Source organism: Anomaloglossus baeobatrachus, chromosome 3 (genome assembly GCF_048569485.1).
Source record: "Anomaloglossus baeobatrachus isolate aAnoBae1 chromosome 3, aAnoBae1.hap1, whole genome shotgun sequence".
In the NCBI taxonomy this organism is placed as follows: domain Eukaryota; kingdom Metazoa; phylum Chordata; class Amphibia; order Anura; family Aromobatidae; genus Anomaloglossus; species Anomaloglossus baeobatrachus.
Window position 1 is genome coordinate 368,036,389 of NC_134355.1, and position 24,388 is coordinate 368,060,776.

The window sequence follows — 24,388 nt, forward strand, 5'->3', positions numbered from 1 at the left end:
ATAGCTGCGTTTCTATGACTAAAAACGCAGCTATAAACGCAAGGGGTGGGTAGTACAGTCACGTGTACAAGAAGAGGATTGTACTCACCCAGCATTTCTTGTGTTGGTAAACACAGAAGAGAGAGTGCTCCCGGTACCGCCACCCCTGCTTCCACCTCCCATCCGGCGCCATGTCCGGACGGGAGGGGGAAGAAGCTGCGAAATCAAAAGCGAACAGTAGAAAAAAAAAAATCATACTCACCAGACTCCCGGGACACGTCCGATCGCTCCAGGACCTGTCGGGTGATCAGCTGATGCGGTCACCTGACTGCATCAGCTGACAGTTTAAGTCCTGCAGTAAGGCCGGATTTTTACCGTCCGGCTCAAACGATCAGCTGATGCTTTCAGGTGACCGCATCAGCTGATTACCGCCGGGTCCTGGAGCGATCAGCTGGGAGTCTGCACAGAAGTATGTAGTGTGTGTTTTTTTTTTTTTTTTTTGTTTTGTTTTTTTTTCCCTACTGAAAAACGGCTTTTATACAATCAGCTGATGTGTCATGTGATTCACATCCTTTAACCTGACACATCTGATCTCTTTGCCTTCCTTCTGGTAAACCGATCAGATGACATTGAATCCGGATTGGACATCGCGGGAGGACTACGGCGGAGGGGGGGTTTCTTCAGTTCAATAAAGATGGAGTCACTAATTGTGGTGGTTTATTTCTAATAAAAATATTTTTCTGTTTATTTTTTTATCTTTACTAGAAATTCATGGTGGCCATGTCTAATATTGCCGTGACACATTGAATTTCGTGCTTAGGGCCAGCTGATAATACACAGCTAGCCCTAACTCCATTGTTACCCAGCGAGCCACCCGGCACCAGGGCCACTGTAAGAGTTGGATACAGCGCCAAAAGATGGCGCTTCTCAGAAAACACCATTTTCTGGGGCGGTTGCGGACTGCAATTCTCAGCGGGTGTGCCCAGAAAGCTTGTGCACCCTGCGCTGCGGATTGCAATCCCAAGCTGCCTAGTTGTACCTGGCTGGACACAAAAATTAAGCGAAGCCCACGTCTTCTTTTTTTTTTTTTTTTTAAATTATTTCATGAATTTCATGAAATAATTAGAAAGAAAAAAAAAAAGAAGGCTTCTCTATATTTTTGGTTCCCAGCTGGGTACGAAAAGGCAGCTGGGGTTTGAGGGCAGCCCATATCTGCCTGCTGTACCTGACTAGCATGCAAAAATAAGGCGAAGGCCACGTTGTTGTGTTTTGTTTTTTTTTTTTTTTATAATACGTTTTTGGGCAAAAAACTGCATACAGTCCTGGATGGAGGAATGCTGACCCTTGTAGTTCTGCTCCCCCTGCCTCCCTTCAGCATACAGTCCTGGATGGAGCATGCTGAGCCTTGTAGTTCTGCAGCTGCTGTCTGCTCTCTTGCATACACTATTGGATGGAGTATGCTGAGCCTTGTAGTTCTGCCCCCCCCCCTGCCTCTCCCTCCAGCATACAGTGCTGGATGGAGCATGCTGAACCTTGTAGTTCTGCAGCTGCTGGCTGCTCTCTTGCATACACTATTGGATGGAGTATGCTGAGCCTTGTAGTTCTGCCCCCCTGCCTCTCCCTTCAGCATACAGTGCTGGATGGAGCATGCTGAGCCTTGTAGTTCTGCAGCTGCTGGCTGCTCTCTTGCATACACTATTGGATGGAGTATGCTGAGCCTTGTAGTTCTGCCCCCCCTGCCTCTCCCTCCAGCATACAGTGCTGGATGGAGCATGCTGAACCTTGTAGTTCTGCAGCTGCTGGCTGCTCTCTTGCATACACTATTGGATGGAGTATGCTGAGCCTTGTAGTTCTGCCCCCCTGCCTCTCCCTTCAGCATACAGTGCTGGATGGAGCATGCTGAGCCTTGTAGTTCTGCAGCTGCTGGCTGCTCTCTTGCATACACTATTGGATGGAGTATGCTGAGCCTTGTAGTTCTGCTTCCCCTGCCTCTCCCTCCAGCATACAGTGCTGGATGGAGCATGCTGAGCCTTGTAGTTCTGCAGCTGTCTGCTCTCCTGCATACACTGGTGGAGAATGAAGAACAGATTGAAGAAGGGAATGACATCAGATATTTTTTTTTTCCTTCAATCTTTAATGGCATTGTTCACTGATTAAAAAAAAAACGCAGCCAAAAATACACCAAATCGTGGTAAAAACACATCTGTTTTTTAATGTTATGCGTTTTTGTGCGTTTTAAGTGGCCAGAAACGCAGCATTTTGCGCATATACCCTTATGCTACATTCAGAATGGAGCTGCAAGTAAATTGCAGCACACAGCTTGGGCCTGTTTCACACATCCGGCATTATGCCGGATCTGGCGCACTCCAGTACAGTGTTAATACTGTACAATGGTATCGCATCAAGCTTCGGTCACATGCTCCGGTCACATGCTGTCATGTGATGCCATTGTACCGTATAACACTGTAGTGCAGTGTGCTGGATGTGGCGAAATGCTGGATGTGTGAAACTGGCCTTAATGAATGAACCATTGCTCAAATCTGAGTTACAGCCCATATTTTCAGATTAAATCGCAAACACCTGCTGTCAGATTCCCTTTGAGGAGAGTGGTAAATATACCTTTAGGCAGTTGACTGCCTTCAGTTTTTAAAATCTAAGGCCCTATGGATGTCACAAATGTTAAGATACGTGGCTATGTGGAGGACTAGGAATCCCCTTTGTCATGTTCCTATTGCTGTTTGACATCCTGTCTTTGATAGTCACACTAAAAGGGGTTTGCCTGTAGCAACCAATCTGCTTTACAGTTTAATTTTACAAGCTTTTAATGGAAAAGCAAACTTTCTCCTTAGGGATTTGATCCTGCATTTTCAGTAAGAAACGATAGAAAATGGGACAACAGAACGTTTTTTTTTTATTTTTTTTTTTATTGTTCCCCTGTATTTGCCGCCAGTTACCTGCTTGCTTATTTATTTGAATTGACACTTTACCCATTCAATGAAAATAAAACGTGACAGTGCCTGACCTACCATACCTTCCTGCAGATGTTAGAGGCTGACGGCTGGACCCATGGCTTTTGAAAAGGGGATATGCTAAGCAGATGCGGTATAAGAGATTGATTTACCTCATGATCTAAATAGGGATTCAAGTCCATAGGAGTTGGCACATTAATTGTGAAATAGTCTCGACATATTGGGCGTACATCTATATTTGCTCACATTTTTGTTAATGTAGCAATGTTTAAAGGGAACCTGTCATCAGAAATTTAGCTATAAAGCTAAAAGTTCCCCCCTCTGCAGCTCCTGGGCTGCATTCTAGGAAGCTTCCTATAGTTTTTGTGGCCCCTTTTATTCCAAAATAAATACTTTACAAACTTGTACCTTTTTACGTTGCTGTCCTCCTGCCGATTTACGCCGCCCCCGAACGCTGAATTTCAAACCTCAGGACGCCGCCCCTGGGCGCCCGTGGTCCCGCGCATGCGCTGTGCTACTGTAGCAGTGCCGTGCACTGTGTGCACGTGTGACCGCTAGTGACACTTTGCGCGGGCACGAGGTTATGGGCGGCGCTGTGAGTGTCATCAGCAAGTGCCGCCCATAACCTCGTGACCGCACTTTCCCCTCTTCCTCCAGCGTTCTGCGCAAACGCTCGCTGGCCAGATGACCGGACGTCACCTCCTTCCCATCCTGCTCAGCAGCAGGAAATAGATGGGAGGAGCGGACGGAGCAGTCGGTGCCCGCGCAAAAGCGTCACCAGCGGTCACACGTGCACGGCAACGCTACAGTAGCACAGCGCATGCGCGGGACCAGGGGCGGCGTCCTGAGGTTTGAAATTCAGCGTTCGGGGGCGGCGTAAATCGGCAGGAGGAGAGCAACGTACATCAGGCAGCCCGCCCCCATGGAAGATTTAAGAAATTTGCATACGAAAAGGTACAAGTTTGTAAAGTATTTAACCCAATAAGGGTTTTTCTACAATATGTTCAATAAAATACAAAAAGACATGATCTTGAAAAACATGTTCTATATTGATTCATTCCTCTTCTTCAATTGTGAAATTGGCAGCTTAAATTGACTAAAGGTGGATTTCACTTGCTGGAGCACACAAGTCCCTTCACCCTAAATGATTTGTGGTGTTTTTCACACAGAATCCTAATATTTTCTTTTTTTTTTTTCTTTTTTTCTTCAATAGATCTATCAGAAGTCTTTAAAGAAGCACTTACTTTACCGTGTGTGTGTATACTTTTATATTAAACTGTTAAAGGGTCATTCCAAAAATGACAAGATTTTCTCTGCAGCCGCGACTTAAGTGGAAGTTGCATGGGCTCCTCTCCGTTTACTGTCTATGGAAATAGCGTACAATACACATACCGTGTTTCCCCGAAAGTAAGACAGTGTCTTACATTCTTTTTACCCCCAAAAGTCCCACTATGTCTTGCTTTCGGGGTATGTCTTGGAAAAAAATCCCACAGCAATCGCACCAAGTCTCCATGCAATGTACCGTATGGGGACTTGCCGCGATTGCTGCACATGAGGGCACTGAGGCTGCGTGTTTTTGTATGTTGTCCGTGGTTCTGATGGACCACGGACAACATTACTGCAACATTTCTTGGTGGCCGAGCGTTCGGCTGAGCGCCCGACCACCGGCATGTGACAGCTCTCAGCTGAGCGCTCGGCCGTCGGCATGTCAGGGCGCTCAGCTGGGCGCTCGGCCGCCGGCGTGTCAGGGCGCTCGGCTGGGCGCCCGGCCGCCGGCGTGTCAGGGCGCTCGGCTGGGCGCCCGGCCGCCGGCGTGTCAGGGCGCTCGGCTGGGCGCCCGACCGCCGGCGTGTCGGCGCTCGGCTGGGCGCCCGACCGCCGGCATGTGACGGCTCTCGGCTGGGCGCTCGGCCGCCGGCGTGTCAGGGCGCTCGGCCGAGTGCTCGGCCGCCGGCATGTCAGGGCGCTCAACTGGGCGCTCAGCCGGTACTGTAAAGAAGAACTGGGCGCTCGGCCGCCGGCGTGTCAGGGCGCTCAGCTGGGCGCTCGGCCGCCGGCGTGTCAGGGCGCTCAGCTGGGCGCTCGGCCGCCGGCGTGTCAGGGCGCTCAGCTGGGCGCTCGGCCGCCGGCGTGTCAGGGCGCTCAGCTGGGCGCTCGGCCGGTACTGTAAAGAAAAAAAAAAAAAACGCTTTCCGTTTACTATGTCTTACTTTCAGGGTACATCTTACATTAGCCGACCCCCCCCCCCCCTTCCAAAACCCCCACTACGTCTTACTATCAGGGGTGTCTTACTATCGGGGAAACACGGTATTTCTCAATGAAGTGGAGGTTAAGCATTCAAACCTCCAATCATGACCTGGCTGCAGAGCCTGATATTGGGGTTTTCGAAGGTCCTGGGTTGCCAACTTTCAGAAATTCCAGGACAGTGCATTAAAATAAAGCACTTTTTTGCCTTCTCTGTAAAAGAAAAAAAAAAATCCTGTGTTTTTTTTTTTTTTTAAAAGCTGAAAATGCTCCTACAGATTATTTTGACTGTAAGGGGTACTTCTCACATAGCGATCTCGCTGTGTGTGACACTAAGCAGCGACCTGGCCCCTGCTGTGAAATCGCTGATCGTTCACAGTGCTGGTTCATTTTTTGCTCGTTGCTCTCCCGCTGTGAAACACACATCGCTGTGTTTGACAGTGAGAGAGCAACGATCTGAATGAGCAGGGAGCCAGCGTCTGGAAGCTGCGAACGCTGGTAACCAAGGTACACATCGGGTAACTCAGCCAAGCGCTTTGCTTGGTTACCCGATATTTACCTTGGTTACTAGTGTACGCCGCTCTCAGGCTGCCAGTGCTGGCTCCCTGCACACGTAGCCAGAGTACACATTGGTTAACTTAGCGAAGCGTTTCACTTAGTAACCCGATGTGTACCCTGGCTACAAGTGCAGGGAGCCAGCGCTAAGTGGTGTGCGCTAGTAACCAGGGTAAATATCGGGTAACCAAGCAAAGCATTTTGCTCAGTTATCCGATATTTATCTTGGTTGCCAAGCGCAGCATCGTTTCCACAAGTTGCTGGTGGCTAGTCACTGGTCGCTCGTGAGATCTGCCTGACAGCTCACCAGCGACCATGTAGCGACACACCAGCGTTCCTGACCAGGTCATATCGCTGGTGGGATCGCAGGAGCGTCGCTTAAGTGTGATGGTACCCTAAGGCCTAAGCCACATTGCGAGAAAATCGTGCAAGTGGAGTGTGATAAAACATTGCATTCCACTCGGACCAATTTTAGCCTGTGTGTCAGCACACATGAGCGACTTTTCTCAGCTCTTATCGGACCGAGAAAACAATCGCAGCATCGCATGCTGCGATTGTAATGCGAGCCTTTCTCTCGCACCCATTCAAGTCTATGGGGCGAGAGAAAAATGGCACTGCACTCGCGGTACACCGGTGTACTGCCAGTGCAGTGCGAGAATGGCAATAGCCGGCTACGGAGGAGAGAGGGAGAGAAATCCCTCCCTCCCCTCCGCAGAGACAGCCCTCCCCTCCGCAGTACCGGCCCGCCTTTACTCGGAGCCGGCCGCCCCCTGCAGCTGAGGTCCGCTTGCACAGTCTGACCTCAGTAGCAGGGACACACGCATGACACTCGGCTCCTGCTGTACTGTCAGCGTGAGCCAAGTGTCATGCGAGGATCGCACTAGTGCCCCGTGTGGCCCCGGCCTAATACTCATTTTTCATTTCATAATGCAGCTATTGTCTTCATATCAGAATTATGAGCTGTAGACATGTATCACTTAGAATCATAATTTATCATGGTTTTACAATGTGTCCATAAAAAAAAAAAATTTCTGTCCGGGATATTTTTATTTTTTTTTTTTTTTAACAAGCCATTCAGAAAAAATAGTAAAGATGGCAACCAGGGCTGTGGAGTCGGCGTCGGAGCTCATTTTGGTGCAGTCGGAGTCGGTATAAAATGCACCGACTCCTAAAATATATAATAAATTGGGGACAGTAGTGCAATGCAGAATGTGCCGAATATTTTACTAAATATTTAGTATAATGCTTATATTTAAGTGAAAAATGTATTGTAGTACAATGTGAACATTATTTTTATGATACAATAATCAAGATATTTAGATAGAACATAAAATATATTTATTGGGATACAACTTTAGAACAAAAAACTAATAAATTGTAAATATGTAATACAATGTGTGTGTGTGTGTATATGTGTGTATATATATATATATATATATATATATATATATATATATATATATATATATATATATATATATATATATATATATATATATATCCGATATATGTAATCTACTGTATATTACATAGTGCATTACATATTTACAATTTATTACAGTTTGTGTTCTAAAGTTGTATCCAATAAATATATTTTATGTTCTATCCAAATATCTTGATTATTGTATCATAAAAATTATTAAATGTCTTTTGTTCATGTATTACAATAAATTTTTCACCTAACTGTAAGCAATATATGTCGGAGTCGGTGCAAGAGAAATTGAGGCGTCCGAGTCGAAGGTTTGGTTTACCGACTCCACAGCCCTGATGGCAACCCTGCTAATTCATCAGATTGGGAATAACTTGTAATTTGGGACTAATCCTTTATATTATATTTGAGTTGACGTGCCTTGTTCAGGCATCCTCTTTATACTGATGTATTGAGAGACTGTATAGTTTTAATGCTGCTCTGAAAGAGAGCAATAATCGTGACCAATATAAATGCGTCAGTATGATAAGGCCATGAACAGACAGGATGGCTTTGACAAGGTAGTTGTGATTCTCCATTTAAAAAGAACCTGTAGGGCAATTAATGCTGCCCAAACTGCATGTCCATGGAAAGAAACGTGCCATTCACAAGCGGTGGCACTGGGAGGAGCTGGCCTGGCAGGTTCCCCTTAAGTGGGCACATAATATTGCTGGAGAACTGATTTATCCAAAAAAAGCATGCAGCGATACTCCCATTTAACAGCTACAATTCCTGGTTTGTGCCTACCATAGAGTGGCGTGCCTTGCCATAGGGGGGTGGCCACCTTTGCATTTAGGATTTCTGTTTTGCCTTTTCTGTATTAGGAACAAACAGAATTCTCTAAGTCTAAAACGTGTCCGTTACATAACTGGTGAAAATGGAAGCAAATGGGCCACTGACTGTTTTTGGGTTCATCTGGGCTTTCCATCTCATCCAATCAGTTGCTCTGAAAGTGTGATGCAATTAACTTTTTTATGGTGCTGTAAACTTACATCAAACATGTAAATATATCAGAATCTTGGTAGAAATGGAGAAGTATTTAAATAGTAGTGATTATTAGTAGTTCATTTTTATTCTGAAATTTCATTGAAGTCATGAAGGGTAGTATTGGGAAAACGCAGATGAATGACGTTAAGCAGCGCTTTATTAGCAGGTCTGCACTCTATGGTTTGGGGCCAGCACAGGCATCAATAGCCTCTCTACTCCTAATCTTGTACAGGGTGGTTAGACAGCTGGGATCAGTGTGTTATTCCGGCACCAGTCCTTAGACCACAGATGCTGTCGGGTGACTGATGCAGGTTGTGTTCACAAAGCTGCTGCTTTACTATGGTAACAAATAGTTATAAATGCCAGTGGGGAGTGTTAATAAGTGCTTTTTGTATACACAGTATAATATGAAGATCATTTATGGACTTCTCATGAGTGTTCTAAGGTACTGTGCGTACTAGAAAGTGGAATTTTCTTAAGAAAATTCCGCAAGCTCTTAAAAATTTCCACACCTGCGGTAAAAAAAAACGCAAAAATTCCGCTTGCGGATTGTTGAGGATTTGGTGCGGATTTGCCGGAGGTTGTTCCCTGAGGGATTTCACAACATTAGTGAAATCCCGCGGAAAAGAAGTGACATGCAATTGTTTTTGCTGCGGGAATTCCGCAGCAAAACATGCAGCTGTCAAAATCAGCCTAGTGCGCACAGCATTTTTTTTTTTTTTTTTTTTTTTTGTTTTTTCCCACTGGATTTACTGGTGAATCACTGCAGAAAGGGTAAGAACATTTTCTGCAGCGAAACATGCAGCAAAACCACGGGAAATCTGCGGGAAAATCCGGCTAGTGCGCACAGGGCCTAATACTGCTTAAGTCCTCAATGTCTGTGAGCCCATATTGAACATCAGATTTCATAGGCAGTCTTAAGAGGCTTGTTCCTTCACTAATTTATATATGGTTTGCTTTATTGCACATCTCTAATATTCTCCGCTTAGAGACATTAAATGGAATCTGTCAGCAGATTTTTGCTATGTAATTTGAAAATAGGGGCTTGTGCACATATACAAGGGATGTCACTGCCAGGGCTGCAGCTCTGGTGCCTGCTAGACTGATCACACCCCTCCCTCTAATAAGTAGTTTACTGTCAATAGACAGTGTATACAGAGAGCCTGGTGTAAGTTTTTAGATGTAGCAAAGCTCAAAAAGCTAACCCCCACTAAGCGATACCTTGTTGGACTCGGGGTCTTTTTTTTTTTTTCCTTAAATTATGCTGAGGGAACAAAAACCTGGTGACTGATTCCTTTTAATGTGAATGCTGGTTTGCATCAATAAAATCTCTCCTTATTAACACTACACTGTGCTCACTTGTGAAAGAAAACGGCCATGCTTCAGGTGATAGTGGTTCTCCACCTCTGAACAGATGTTCGGCCAGCGCAGCTTGCCAACAGTGTGAAGAACGCTGAATGCGTCCTTGCTACCTGGTTTGAGTGGTCTGCAACATTTATTCAATGTAGCACGATACTAGGAAAAATATCCAAACATTTGTTGTCACATGATCACTGCTTGAATTGGCTACAGAGGTAAATCCTAACCGTGTGTATATTACAAGTTTGCACTAAAGTGGAAAACACCTTTAAGCAAAACGAATTTGGTTTTTCTGCACTTTTGAAATAAATTGTGGGGTGCTGTATAATAAATAGGTATTTTGACATAAACTAATATATTTTTTTTTGTTTTTTTTTCTCTACAGGATTAGTGTCTCATAGTGATCTAGATGAAAGGGCTATTGAAGCTTTGAAGGAATTCAATGAAGAAGGTGCATTAGCCGTGCTACAACAGTTCAAGGATAGTGACCTCTCGCATGTACAGGTAATGTTTTTAACAGTTTTAGCCTTGTGCACCCATGTTGCTGTTTTCCTTGCTTCTTTCTTTGTCGCTCTATTGGGAGACCCAGACAATTGGGTGTATAGGCTATGCCTCCGGAGGCCGCACAAAGTAATACACTCAAAAGTGTTAAGCCCCTCCCCTTCTGCCTATACACCCCCCGTGCTCCCACGGGCTCCTCAGTTTTTTTTGCTTTGTGCGAAGGAGGCAGACCTGCACACATAGCTCCACAAATTGGTCAGCAGCAGCTGCTGACCATGTCGGATGGAAGAAAAGTGGGCCCATATAGGGCCCCCAGCATGCTCCCTTCTCACCCCACTCTTGTCGGCGGTGTTGTTAAGGTTGAGGTATCCATTGCGGGTACGGAGGCTGGAGCCCACATGCTGTTTTCCTTCCCCATCCCCCTCAGGGCTCTGGGCGAAGTGGGATCCTATCGGTCTCCAGGCACTGAGACCGTGCTTCATCCACAACTCCTGTGGAGCCTGCTGGATAGGAGCCGGGTACCGTTCAGGGACTTGGCCCTGCTACTTGAAGGTACTCTGTATCCCTGTGGGGACCGTGCACGGCAACACCTCAGCTTTGCTGGGTGTGCTAGTGCACCGGGGACCGCGGCACTGCCCGGGTTGAACTGTGCCATTACACACTCAGCGTCGCTGAGTGTGTTTATATGTAGGGGCTACCGCGCTAACCGCCGCTGCCATGGGAAACTGCGGCGCGGCTGGGACTTGTAGTTCGCCGGGGACTTCGGCGTCGGCCGCGCTTTTACGGCGGCCACGCTTATACTCTAGTCCCCGGCTTTCTTGCGGCCTAGTTTCCTTTTCTCCCGCCCTCAGCCCTGACAGGCAGGGGAAGGGCGGGACGCTGCACGGAACGAGCAGCACTGAGGGCTGGAGTATGATTTGCATACTCCACCCCCCTCACTGGGCACAGTGTGAGCACCAGTTCCCGCACTTTCTCGGCCACGCCCACGGCTCCCTCCTCTCGTCAGGACGCCGCAGCCATTCCTGTCAGCTCCTCCGACGCTGCAGAGAGGGACAAACCCTGGGAGACCCAGACACGGTCTCTGGTGGCCTCACAACCGCTTAGGCGGGTGGTAAGCAGCACCTGTTGGTGCTAGCCCCATGGTGCTGTAGTGTATTGATACATTATTTGTTTATAGTATATTCTTTACACTGTATGAGCACAGTTCATTCTGGCTATATACCCTATTGTGTCGCTCAGGGAAAACAATAGCATGGCGCCCACAAAAGGCAGGGGTGCCAAAACACAGGCTTATTATGCTGCCTGCGCCGCTTGTACGACCCAGCTGCCGGCAGGTTCCACTGACCCTCATTGTGTGCAATGTTCGGCCCCTGTGGCACTTCTTCAGCCGGAGCCTCTGCTAAAAGGGGCCCAGGGGGAGCCACCTGTTGACGCTGTTCAGGTGACGGGGACGGAGTTTGCAAAACTCTCTGAGACTATGGCTAAGATACTAGAAGCCTTGCAGTCCAGGCCGGTATCTCAGCGAAGGGACTCTGTTGAATCGTTGTTCCCTGGCCCCCCTCAGTTGGACCAACAATGTCCTCCCGGGGTATCTCATACATCCCAGGCGGAGGGTTCTGTCTTAGACCCCAGTCCCAGACCGACTAAGCGGGCTCGCTTAGAATTTCCCTCGACATCATATTGTTCAGGGTCTCAGCGGGGGGAATCTCTGGTTGATGATGCGGAGTCAGCTGATCAGGATTCTGATCCTGAGGGCGCTCTCAATCTTAATACTCCAGACGGGGACGCCATAGTGAACGATCTTATTGCGTCCATCAATCAAATGCTGGATATTTCTCCCTCAGCTCCTCCGGCGGAGGAGTCAGCTTCTCAGCAGGAGAAATTCCGTTTCAGGTTCCCCAAGCGTACACCGAGTATGTTTCTAGACCACTCTGATTTCAGAGAGGCAGTCCAGAATCACCATGCTTGTCCAGATAAGCGTTTTTCGAAGCGCCTTAAGGATACACGTTATCCTTTTCCCCCTGACGTGGTTAAAGGTTGGACTCAGTGTCCCAAAGTGGATCCTCCAATCTCCAGACTGGCGGCTAGATCCATACTTGCAGTGGAAGATGGGGCCTCGCTCAAAGATGCCACTGACAGGCAGATGGAGCTCTGGTTGAAATCCATCTATGAAGCTATCGGAGCTTCTTTTGCCCCAGCATTCGCAGCCGTATGGGCGCTACAAGCTATCTCAGCAGGTCAAGCGCAAATTGAAGCAGCCACGTGCACGTCCGTGCCACAAGTGGCATCCATTACCACCCAGACCTCGGCATTTGCGTCTTACGCTATTAATGCTGTCCTGGACTCTGCGAGCCGTACGGCGGTTGCGGCCGCCAATTCGGTGGTACTCCGCAGGGCCTTGTGGCTACGGGAATGGAAGGCAGATTCTGCTTCCAAAAAGCGCTTAACCAGTTTGCCAATTTCTGGCGACAGGCTGTTTGGAGAGCGTTTGGATGAAATCATCAAACAATCCAAGGGAAAGGATACATCCTTACCCCAGCCCAAACAGAACATACCCCAACAGAGGAGAGGGCAGTCGAGGTTTCGGTCCTTTCGGGGCGCGGGCAGGTCCCAATTCTCCTCGTCCAAAAGGTCTCAGAAAGAACAAAGGAACTCTGATGCATGGCGGTCTAAGTCACGTCCTAAAAAGACCACCGGAGGCGCCGCTGACAAGGCGGCTTCCTCATGACTTTCGACCTCCTCTAGCAGCATCCTCGGTCGGTGGCAGGCTCTCCCGCTTTTGCGACACCTGGCTGCCACAAATAAAAGACCGCTGGGTGAGAGACATTCTGTCTCACGGTTACAAGATAGAGTTCACCTCTCGTCCCTCGACTCGATTCTTCAGGTCATCCCCGCCTCCCGAGCGAGCCGAGGCTCTTCTGCAGGCGCTGGGCACTCTGAAGGCAGAAGGAGTGGTGGTCCCTGTTCCTCTTTAGCAACAGGGTCACGGTTTTTACTCCAACTTGTTTGTGGTCCCAAAGAAGGACGGGTCTTTCCGCCCGGTCCTGGACCTGAAACTGCTCAACAAACACGTAAAAACCAGACGGTTCAGGATGGAATCCCTCCGCTCCGTCATCGCCTCAATGTCCCAAGGAGATTTCCTTGCATCGATCGATCGATATCAAAGATGCTTATCTCCACGTACCGATTGCTCCAGAACACCAGCGCTTCCTGCGCTTCGCCATAGGAAACGAACACCTGCAATTCGTGGCACTGCCGTTCGGCCTGGCAACAGCCCCACGGGTTTTTACCAAGGTTATGGTTACTGTAGTAGCGCTCCTACACTCGCAGGGTCACTCGGTGATCCCGTACTTGGACGATCTGCTGATCAAGGCACCCTCTCAAGAGGCATGCCAACGCAGCCTCGACGCTACCCTGGAGACTCTCCAGGGTTTCGGGTGGATCATCAATTTTCCAAAGTCAAATCTGACACCGGCCCAATCGCTGACATATCTTGGCATGGAGTTTCATACCCTCTCAGCGATAGTGAAGCTTCCGCTGATCAAGCAGCAGTCACTACAGAAAGGGGTACAATCTCTCCTTCAAGGCCAGTCACACCCCTTGAGGCGCCTCATGCACTTCCTGGGGAAGATGGTGGCAGCAATGGAGGCAGTCCCTTTCGCGCAGTTTCACCTGCGTCCCCTTCAATGGGACATCCTACGCAAATGGGACAGGAAGCCGACGTCCCTCGACAGGACCGTCTCCCTCTCTCAGGCGACCAAAGCTTCCCTTCGGTGGTGGCTTCTTCCCACTTCATTATCGAAGGGGAAATCCTTCCTACCCCCATCCTGGGAAGTAGTCACGACGGACGCGAGTCTGTCAGGGTGGGGAGCGGTTTTTCTCCACCACAGGGCTCAGGGTACGTGGACCCAGCAAGAGTCCTCGCTTCAGATCAATGTTCTGGAAATACGGGCAGTGTATCTTGCCCTGAAAGCGTTCCAGCAGTGGCTGGAGGGCAAGCAGATCCGAATTCAGTCGGACAATTCCACAGCGGTGGCATACATCAACCACCAAGGCGGCACACGCAGCCGGCAAGCCTTCCAGGAAGTCCGACGGATTTTGATGTGGGTGGAAGCCACGGCCTCCACCATATCCGCAGTTCACATCCCAGGCGTGGAAAACTGGGAAGCAGATTATCTCAGTTGCCAGGGCATGGACGCAGGGGAATGGTCCCTTCACCCGGACGTGTTTCAGGAGATCTGTTGCCGCTGGGGGGTGCCGGACGTCGACCTCATGGCGTCCCGGCACAACAACAAGGTACCGACGTTCATGGCACGGTCTCAAGATCCCAGAGCTCTGGCGGCAGACGCCTTAGTTCAGGATTGGTCGCAGTTTCAGCTCCCTTATGTGTTTCCTCCGCTGGCACTGTTGCCCAGAGTGTTACGCAAGATCAGGGCCGACTGCCGCCGCGTCATCCTCGTCGCTCCAGACTGGCCGAGGCGGTCGTGGTACCCGGATCTGTGGCATCTCACGGTCGGCCAACCGTGGGCACTACCAGACCGGCCAGACTTGCTATCTCAAGGGCCGTTTTTCCATCTGAATTCTGCGGCCCTCAACTTGACTGTGTGGCCATTGAGTCCTGGATCCTAGCGTCTTCATGGTTATCTCAAGACGTCATTGCCACTATGAGACAGGCTAGGAAACCAACGTCCGCCAAGATCTATCACAGGACGTGGAAAATTTTCCTGTCGTGGTGCTCTGCTCAGGGTTTTTCTCCCTGGCCATTTGCATTACCCACTTTTCTGTCCTTCCTTCAATCTGGACTGGAAAAGGGTTTGTCGCTCGGCTCCCTTAAGGGACAAGTCTCAGCGCTCTCTGTGTTTTTCCAGAAGCGCCTAGCCAGACTTCCACAGGTACGCACGTTCCTGCAGGGGGTTTGTCACATAGTTCCACCTTACAAGCGGCCGTTAGAACCCTGGGATCTAAACAGGGTTCTGATGGTTCTTCAGAAACCACCATTCGAGCCAATGAGAGATATTTCCCTCTCACGCCTTTCGCAGAAAGTGGTTTTTCTAGTAGCAGTCACTTCACTTCGGAGAGTGTCTGAGCTAGCAGCGTTGTCGTGCAAAGCCCCTTTCCTGGTGTTTCACCAGGACAAGGTGGTTCTACGTCCGGTTCCGGAATTTCTCCCTAAGGTGGTATCCCCCTTTCATCTCAATCAGGATATTTCCTTACCTTCTTTTTATCCTCATCCAGTTCACCAATGTGAAAAGGATTTGCACTTGTTAGATTTGGTGAGAGCACTCAGACTCTACATTTCTCGTACGGCGCCCCTGCGCCGCTCGGATGCACTCTTTGTCCTTGTCGCTGGCCAGCGTAAAGGGTCACAGGCTTCCAAATCAACCCTGGCTCGGTGGATCAAGGAGCCAATTATCGAAGCTTACCGTTCGGCTGGGCTTCCGGTTCCCTCAGGGCTGAAGGCCCATTCTACCAGAGCCGTGGGCGCGTCCTGGGCTTTGAGGCACCAGGCTACGGCTCAGCAGGTGTGTCAGGCGGCTACCTGGTCGAGCCTGCACACTTTCACGAAACACTATCAGGTGCATACCTATGCTTCGGCGGATGCCAGCCTAGGTAGACGAGTCCTTCAGGCGGCGGTTGCCCACCTGTAGGAAAGGGCCGTTTTACGGCTCTCTTACGAGGTATTATTTTACCCACCCAGGGACTGCTTTTGGACGTCCCAATTGTCTGGGTCTCCCAATAGAGCGACAAAGAAGAAGGGAATTTTGTTTACTTACCGTAAATTCCTTTTCTTCTAGCTCTAATTGGGAGACCCAGCACCCGCCCCTGTTTTTTTGTGTACACATGTTGTTCATGTTGAATGGTTTCAGTTCTCCGATATTCCTTCGGATTGAAGTTACTTTAAACCAGTTTATAATTATTTTTCCTCCTTCTTGCTTTTGCACCAAAACTGAGGAGCCCGTGGGAGCACGGGGGGTGTATAGGCAGAAGGGGAGGGGCTTAACACTTTTGAGTGTATTACTTTGTGCGGCCTCCGGAGGCATAGCCTATACACCCAATTGTCTGGGTCTCCCAATTAGAGCTAGAAGAAAAGGAATTTACGGTAAGTAAACAAAATTCCCTTCTTTAATCCATAAACGCAAGGAAAAAGCATCCCAGCAAAGTTTATGAAAATCTTGACTTGCTGTGCCCATGTTGCTTTTTTTTTCCCTTGCAGTTTCTGTTGCTGAACAAAGCAGCATGTCAATTGTTTCTGCATTTTTTTCTTTTACCAATTGACTTCAGTGGAGTCAGTGAAAAACGCAGGAAAAAAACTGCATGTGTAATGCACTTGGTGCTTTTTTTTTTTTTTTGTGCGTATTTATATGCTTTTTTGACATCACTGGGGTTCCCTGCAGCCAGTCCCTCATTTTGCGGTCTTTACTGCTCCAGAGAGAAAATATCTGCTGGGGCTGGCTATGTGGCCTAGGTGCAGGAAGCCCCAGTGATGTCACAAGGTGAACAGAGTTAATGCTGGCGTAGCTGCAGCAAGCCCTGGTGATCTGCCAGCATGAACCCTGTTTATCTTGTGACATCACTGGGGTTTCCTGCACCAAGGTAAACAGAGTTCATGCTGGCAGATCACTGGGGTTTCCTGCAGCTATGCCAGCATGAACTCTGCTCACCTTGTGCTGTCACCAGGGTTCCCTGCACCTACGCCACATAGCCAGTATCAGTAGACATCTTTTGATCTTGTGGCCCTTACCACGGGATCTAACTGCACAGAACTTCGGTTACGTAGGTGCCCTGGTCTGTGAGGCGATCCGTACCTCAGTAACCAGGGGTCGTCATGCTGACGAGCCATGGTTACCATGGCAGCAATCTGGTTCCTGTGATCACATTACAGGGACCTGATCGCCAGAGAAAGGTAAGCAATTCCTCTCCCTGCCTCCTGAATGCTGCAATCGCACTGATCACAGCATTAAGGGGATTAAACTGCTGGGAGAGGTGTGTGCAGTGCTCCTAGCAATGAGAGCTGGGTCCCCCCACAAGAGCCATGACTAAAAAAAAAACGCACAAAAAAATGTGAAAAAAAACCATGCAAACGCACTAAAAAATGCATGTTTTTTTCCCTGCCAAAACATGTTTTATGTGCAGGTGATTTCATTTTCTGCGTACCTGTAATGCACATGTGCACCTTTTTACATCTTAATTAGCCTAATCGTAATACTTTTTTTTTTTTTTTTTTTTTTTTTTTTTTTAATTTATCCCTCCTGTATGTGCTAAATCTAAATTTTGCTTTCATTTTATTGATCTTATAGAATAAAAGTGCCTTTTTATGTGGAGTCATGAAGACTTACAGGCAGCGAGAGAAACAAGGGACCAAAGTTGCGGATTCTAGTAAAGGACCAGATGAATCCAAAATAAAGGCAAGTGTGTTTTATTTATTTATAAAACCTATTTATTTCACCTTTTGGCTATGTAAAAATGTTTGTATATACTTCTGACTATAGTATTGGAATATTGGTGGCTTGTACCAGCACCCTTGCTGATCAAGCACTGCCCCCTCTACACCCTGTATTTAAGTCATGGAGCCATACATTTTTGGCAGTGACTGTATTCCAGCTTTAACAGTGGGGGAAACACTTTGAATGGAAAACCCAAGTCAGTAGCTATTCTTACCTGAACATTCCCATATTTTTCTTTAAAAAAAAAAAAAAAAAAAAAAAATCAATGAGAAATTGCCCTATTGTTTAACTTCTCCCGTGGCCTCCGAATTGAGTGATTCCATAATCCCGTTTGGTCTTGAAAAGTAACAGTTACTCGCTAGCACATTGTTTTCATGATTTTTTTTTTTTTTTAGTGTTTCTTAAAGCCAGAAAGTTGCCATTTGAAATGACTTTAGTTTTGTGCCATGTCTGTGATGTGCTTTTTTTTTAAACAAAAGTAAACAACTGAATGAACATCCTCAGAGCCAGGTGATTCCATCATTTTTGCCAGGGGTTGTATGTATATATATATATTTTTTTTTTTTTTTCTCTGCACCTTATGTTAATTGGTCTGGTCTTATGGGTGTTGGTCTATACTTGCTGCCTCCTGCCTTGATTGACGAGGGTATACCATATAGATATAAATCAGGGTATCTCTCTGAAACCGTAAACCAAAAAATACCCTTTAAAACTAAATTTTATTTCTTTCAAATAAAATACATATACTGACACACACCCGTGTGAATACAACATATACAATCACATATGATATAATGTATACACGCATAGAGGGGAGGGACCCAGGGCAATTTCTCCTAGTATTTCCCTTCCTAGCCGCGAGGTTGGCACCCTAGGTAGTATGAACTGGTGGCCCCGCTCACCGAAGACTGACCCTCCTTTCCCTACACTGGCCAATTTATAAATGCTGCTCTCCTAAGGGTAGGGTCACCGGATCCCCTCCAGTTTACCAATTCTTCCTTCAAATAGATAACAATATTATTGAGCAGTCTGGGGGTAGATGCAATTACGTCAGTAGAACAAATATTAATGAACTGCATAAAAATAGGTGTACAGACGATATTACAGTCTCAGAAAAAACCATTATGGGAGCATGACCATAATAACCAAAATCAGTTAGTTCATAAATAAACCAAATACAGTGGAACCTCGCTTAATGAGTAACCCAGTATTTCGCTTAACAAGCAAAGCTTTCTGTAAATTTGTAACTGTTTACGAGAAAGCTTTGCTGTACGAACAAAACACTCACCACACACACTTCCGGTTCCGTACATCCACCGCGCTCTAACCCGCTCTTGCAGTCCACACAAACACACACAAGCACGCACAAACACGCACACACATACAGTATTATGCTCACCTTACCTTCCGTTCCATCGCCGGTCTCATGGTTCTTGTAGTTTGCCGGTACATCGCAACGAGGGAGGAATCCTCGCGGCGAACTACAAGATCCAGGAGGCTGGCGTTCCATCGCCGGCCTCCTGGGTCCTGTAGTTCGCCGGTATAGGCTGTGTATCGGCAAGCGACGAGGCAGGAACTTCCACTGTCGGCCGCTACTCAAAGGCAGTGCGCTGACCAATCAGAGGCAAGCTGCTCCTGCCTTTGACGTCAGCGCTCTGGGTGCGGAAGTTCCTCCGTCGTCGCGATGGTAGCCCAATACACAGCCCGTACTAGTGAACAGCAAATCCCAGGAGACCAGCGATGGAACGGAAGGTAAGGTTAGCATAGTGTGTGTGTGTTTATACATTTGTGGAACGGCGCACAATAGGGGACCAGGATGGGACATTTAACAAGTTGTGGAACGAATTGTCTGCATTGCAATGATTTCCTATGGGAAATCTTTCTTTGCTGAACGAGTAACTTGGTTAACAAGCTCACTCCCAGAACGGATTATCCTCATTAACCAAGGTTCCACTGTAGGGACATTCTGATATATCATGTATTGGTCACAGACCTCAAATAAGTGATGTCAGTCAGACACTTGGTGCATTAGATACCGCACATCCTCAGTGTATAAACATTAAATATATTGAAATATAAATGAAGAAGCATGTGCTCAATGGCAGACACTTAGCTTATCGCTACAAACGCTTCCCAACGCGTTTGCGTCCCTTCCCCCCCCTCCTTCCTCAATGGTAGCCAGAGGTTCATGAGGAGTATCCCAAAATGAGGACAATCGATGTAACCCCCCCCACACACACACACACACACCCCTTTTATATATCAATCTGCTTAGCTTATCCTACCCTATATCATTCAGATTGGACCTCAGTTTGTGTCACAGGTTCATTTTAAGCTGTACTAGCCATATTGTGAACAACTGCAAACAGAACAACCGAAGCAGGCTATTTAACATGACATGTGGCATGAGCAAGGAACTGCCTTCCACAAATTACGTAGAAAGACAAGGTTTATCTACATAATGCACACTTATGTGTTTGCTCATTGGGAATTTGGCCAGGTGTGTACAGTCATGTGGAGTTTGGTTGCCACTAATGGCTATGTGTACAGGATTGGCCCACCATTACATTTCACATGCAATTTACATCCTCGTGAAAAAAGTCCAATGAAGTGTTTTGACACTTTCTTACAAAGTGTAACACAGTGTATATAGTAATGTTCAGGTCAAGGTATGACTTCCAGGTTTCTGTGCATTGACTGTCTGTTCACTGCAGGAAAGATTAGCTGAACCTGTTTATTGATATACCATTTACACACCAGGTGGTCCCATACTATAAGAAATTGTTATGACACCACTGCAACATGAAACGTGAAGGTTTTTTTGTTACAGTAGCTCAGCCCTTTTAAATGCCATTCCATATTTTGGTGGGAAAAGATAGTTAATTATCTCTCAATCTGTTATAGTATTTTCATTTACCATTTAATTTATTTTAGGCGCTTCTAGAAAGGACAGGATATACTCTAGATGTGACAACTGGTCAAAGAAAATATGGTGGTCCACCCCCAAGCACAGTTCACTCAGGACATCAGCCTTCTGTTGGCACCGAGGTACAAAAAAAGTGTTTTCGTCTACGTTCCCACGATGAGCTTTTGATGACTTTTATTATGCTGCAGTTTTTCTTTTTTGAGGGGTCATTCTTTAAAGGGAACCAATCACCAGGATTTTTGTATATAAGCTAAAGCCAATGCTATACTAGCACTATCAGGCTGATTCTCTACATACCTTTAGTGATAAGCTCAAATGTTTAAGTTTTAAAATCCAAGAAAGTAAAGTTTATAAAAGCTGCAGCGCTTCTTGAGTGACAGCAGCTGAGAATCAGATAATATCTGAGGTGGTATTCTTAGTTATCCCCTCCCCCTGTGAGAATTAGCATACGTATTATACAATTGATTGCAGGACCTGTGGTGAGATCATACCAATGTGTCCAGAAGGGACGGGGCCTCAGCCAAAAAAGATATCAGGAAGCAACATTTTCTTCGGCGCTCTATTGGGAGACCCAGACGATTGGGTGTATAGCACTGCCTCCGGAGGCCACACAAAGCAATTACACTAAAAAGTGTAAGGCCCCTCCCCTTCTGGCTATACACCCCCAGTGGGATCACTGGCTCACCAGTTTTCTGCTTTGTGCGAAGGAGGTCAGACATCCACGCATAGCTCCACTGTTTGTAGTCAGCAGTAGCTGCTGGCTATATCGGATGGAAGAAAAGAGGGCCCATATGGGGCCCCCAGCATGCTCCCTTCTCACCCGCGGTGGTGCTTGTAAGGTTGAGGTACCTATTGCTGGTACAGAGGCTGGAGCCCACATGCTGTTTTCCTTCCACATCCCCTGGAGGGCTCTGTGGAAGTGGGATCTTGCCGGCCCCCAAGCCCTGGGGCCGGGCTCCATCCACAGACCCAGAGAACCTGCTGGATTTGGAGCGGGAGTGCCGTTCAGGGACAAGGCCCTGCAACTTTCAGGTACTCTGTGTCCCCGGCAGGCACGGACACTCTCAAGGCTTGCTGAGCGTTATAGTGCGCCGGGGACAGTAGCGCTGTGCGCTGGGGTTAGGTCACTGCAGCTTTGCTGAGTGACGTTACATGTTGGGAACTACTGCGCCGACCGCTCCTGGAGCGGCGGCGCAGCTGCGACTTGTGGTGCGCCGGGGGCTTTGCGCCGACCGCGCTTTTACGGCGGCGGCGCTTCTAACTTTAGCTCCCGGCTTCTGCGGCCTAGCGCCGCTTCGTTCCCGCCCCCACCCTGTCAATCAGGGTAGGGGAGAGACGCTGCTCAATAGGCAGCGCCGAGGGCTGGAGCTTTATTTACATGCTCCAGCCCTCTCACTAGGCACAGTGGGAAGCAGGCTTCCCGCTCTTCGTCTGTATACGCCCAGGGCCCGCTGCCTCTCCCCAGCCAGACCGCATGTGTAATGGCTGCCGGCGTCCTTGTGGAGAGGGGGGGGGCCCCTCTCAATCTGGATGCCCCTGATGGTGACGCCATGGTTAATGACCTTATATCGGCAATTAATAGACTGTTGGATATTTCTCCCCCAGCCCCTTCTGCAGAGGAGGCAGCTGCACAGCAGGAGAAGTTCCATTTCCTGTATCCCAAGCGTAAATTAAGTGCTTTTTTGGACCACTCTGACTTCAGAGAATCGATCCAGAAACACGACGCTCATCCAGACAAGCGTTTCTCTAAACGTTCTAAGGATACCCGTTATCCTTTTCCCCCTGACGTGGTCAAACGCTGGACCCAGTGTCCAAAGGTGGACCCCCCAATCTCCAGGCTGGCAGCTAGATCCATAGTTGCAATGGAAGATGGGGCTTCACTTAAAGATGCCAATGACAGACAGATGGACCTTTGGTTGAAATCTGTCTATGAAGCTATCGGCGCGTCGTTTGCTCCAGCATTCGCGGCCGTGTGGGCACTCCAAGCTATTTCAGCTGGTTTAGCACAGGTGGATGCTATCATACATCCAGCAGTGCCGCAAGTGGCGTCCCTAACTTCGCAAATGTCTGCGTTTGCGACCTATGCTATCAATGCTGTCCTAGAATCTACGAGCCGTACCGCTATGGCGTCCGCCAATTCTGTGGTTTTGCGCAGAGCCTTGTGGTTAAAGGACTGGAAAGCAGATGCTGGTTCCAAAAAATGCTTAACCAGCTTGCCATTATCTAGAGACAGACTGTTTGGTGAGCCATTGGCTGAAATCATAAAACAGTCCAAGGGTAAGGACTCTTCCTTACCACAGCCCAGAGCAAGTAAACCTCAACAGAAAAAGTGGCAGTCGAGGTTTCGGTCCTTTCGAGGCTCGGGCAAGGCCCAATTCTCCTCGTCCAAAAGGACTCAGAAAGAACAAGGGAGCTCAGATTCCTGGCGGGCTCACTCACGCCCCAGGAAAGCAAATGGAGGAACCGCTTCCAAAGCGGCTACCTCATGACTTTCGGCCTCCTCCCTCCGCATCCTCGGTCGGTGGCAGGCTCTCCCGCTTTTGCGACATTTGGCTGTCACAGGTCAAAGACCGGTGGGTAACAGACATTTTGTCTCGCGGGTACAGAATCGAGTTCAGTTCTCGGCCTCCACTTCGGTTCTTCAGAACCTCCCCACACCCCAACCGAGCAGATGCCCTGCTGCAGGCGGTGGACTCTCTAAGAGCAGAAGGAGTCGTGATCCCGGTCCCCCCTCAGGAACGGGGGCGAGGATTTTACTCCAATCTCTTTGTGGTTCCAAAAAAGGACGGCTCCTTCCGTCCTGTTCTGGACCTAAAACTGCTCAACAAGCATGTGAACGCCAGGCGGTTCCGGATGGAATCCCTCCGCTCAGTCATTGCCTCAATGTCTCAAGGAGATTTCCTAGCATCAATAGACATCAAAGATGCTTATCTCCACGTGCCGATTGCTACAGAGCACCAACGCTTTCTACGCTTCGTGATAGGAGACGACCATCTTCAGTTCGTAGCTCTGCCATTTGGTCTGGCGACAGCCCCTCGGGTGTTCACCAAGATCATGGCGGCAGTGGTAGCAGTCTTGCACTCTCACGGACACTCTGTGATCCCTTACTTGGACGATCTACTGGTCAAGGCACCCTCTCAAGAGGCATGCCAACTCAGCCTGAATGTTGCACTGGAGACTCTCCAGGCGTTCGGGTGGATCATCAACTTCCCAAAGTCAAATCTGTCACCGACCCAATCACTAACGTATCTTGGCATGGAGTTTCATACTCTCTCAGCGATAGTGAAGCTTCCGCTGGACAAGCAGAGGTCTCTACAAACTGGGGTGCAGGCTCTCCTTCAAAGTCAGTCGCACTCCTTAAGACGCCTCATGCACTTCCTCGGGAAGATGGTGGCGGCAATAGAGGCGGTTCCGTTTGCGCAGTTTCATCTGCGTCCACTTCAATGGGACATTCTCCGCCAATGGGACGGGAAGTCAACATCCCTGGACAGGAAAGTCTCCCTTTCCCAGACGGCCAAGGACTCTCTGCAGTGGTGGCTTCTTCCCACCTCATTATCACAGGGAAGATCCTTCCTACCACCGTCTTGGGCGGTGGTCACGACAGACGCGAGTCTGTCAGGGTGGGGAGCAGTCTTTCTCCACCACAGGGCTCAGGGTACGTGGACTCAGCAGGAGTCCACCCTTCAGATCAATGTTCTGGAAATCAGAGCAGTGTATCTTGCCCTACTAGCCTTCCAGCAGTGGCTGGAAGGAAGGCAGATCCGAATTCAGTCGGACAACTCCACAGCGGTGGCATACATCAACCACCAAGGGGGGACACGCAGTCGGCAAGCCTTCCAGGAAGTCCGGCGGATTCTGATGTGGGTGGAAGCCACAGCCTCCACCATATCCGCAGTTCACATCCCCGGCGTAGAAAACTGGGAAGCAGACTTCCTCAGTCGCCAGGGCATGGACG

At 48.4% G+C, this 24,388-nt stretch overlaps 1 protein-coding gene across 1 annotated transcript in view; it reads left to right on the forward strand.

Moving 5' to 3' along the window:
* Positions 1-24,388, forward strand: part of SYNCRIP (synaptotagmin binding cytoplasmic RNA interacting protein) — a 113,441-nt gene that overhangs the window by 12,995 nt on the left and 76,058 nt on the right. Inside the window, 3 exon segments of the mRNA XM_075340156.1 lie at positions 9,947-10,065; positions 17,361-17,468; positions 20,442-20,555. Of these exon segments, the coding sequence (XP_075196271.1) occupies positions 9,947-10,065; positions 17,361-17,468; positions 20,442-20,555 (341 nt within the window).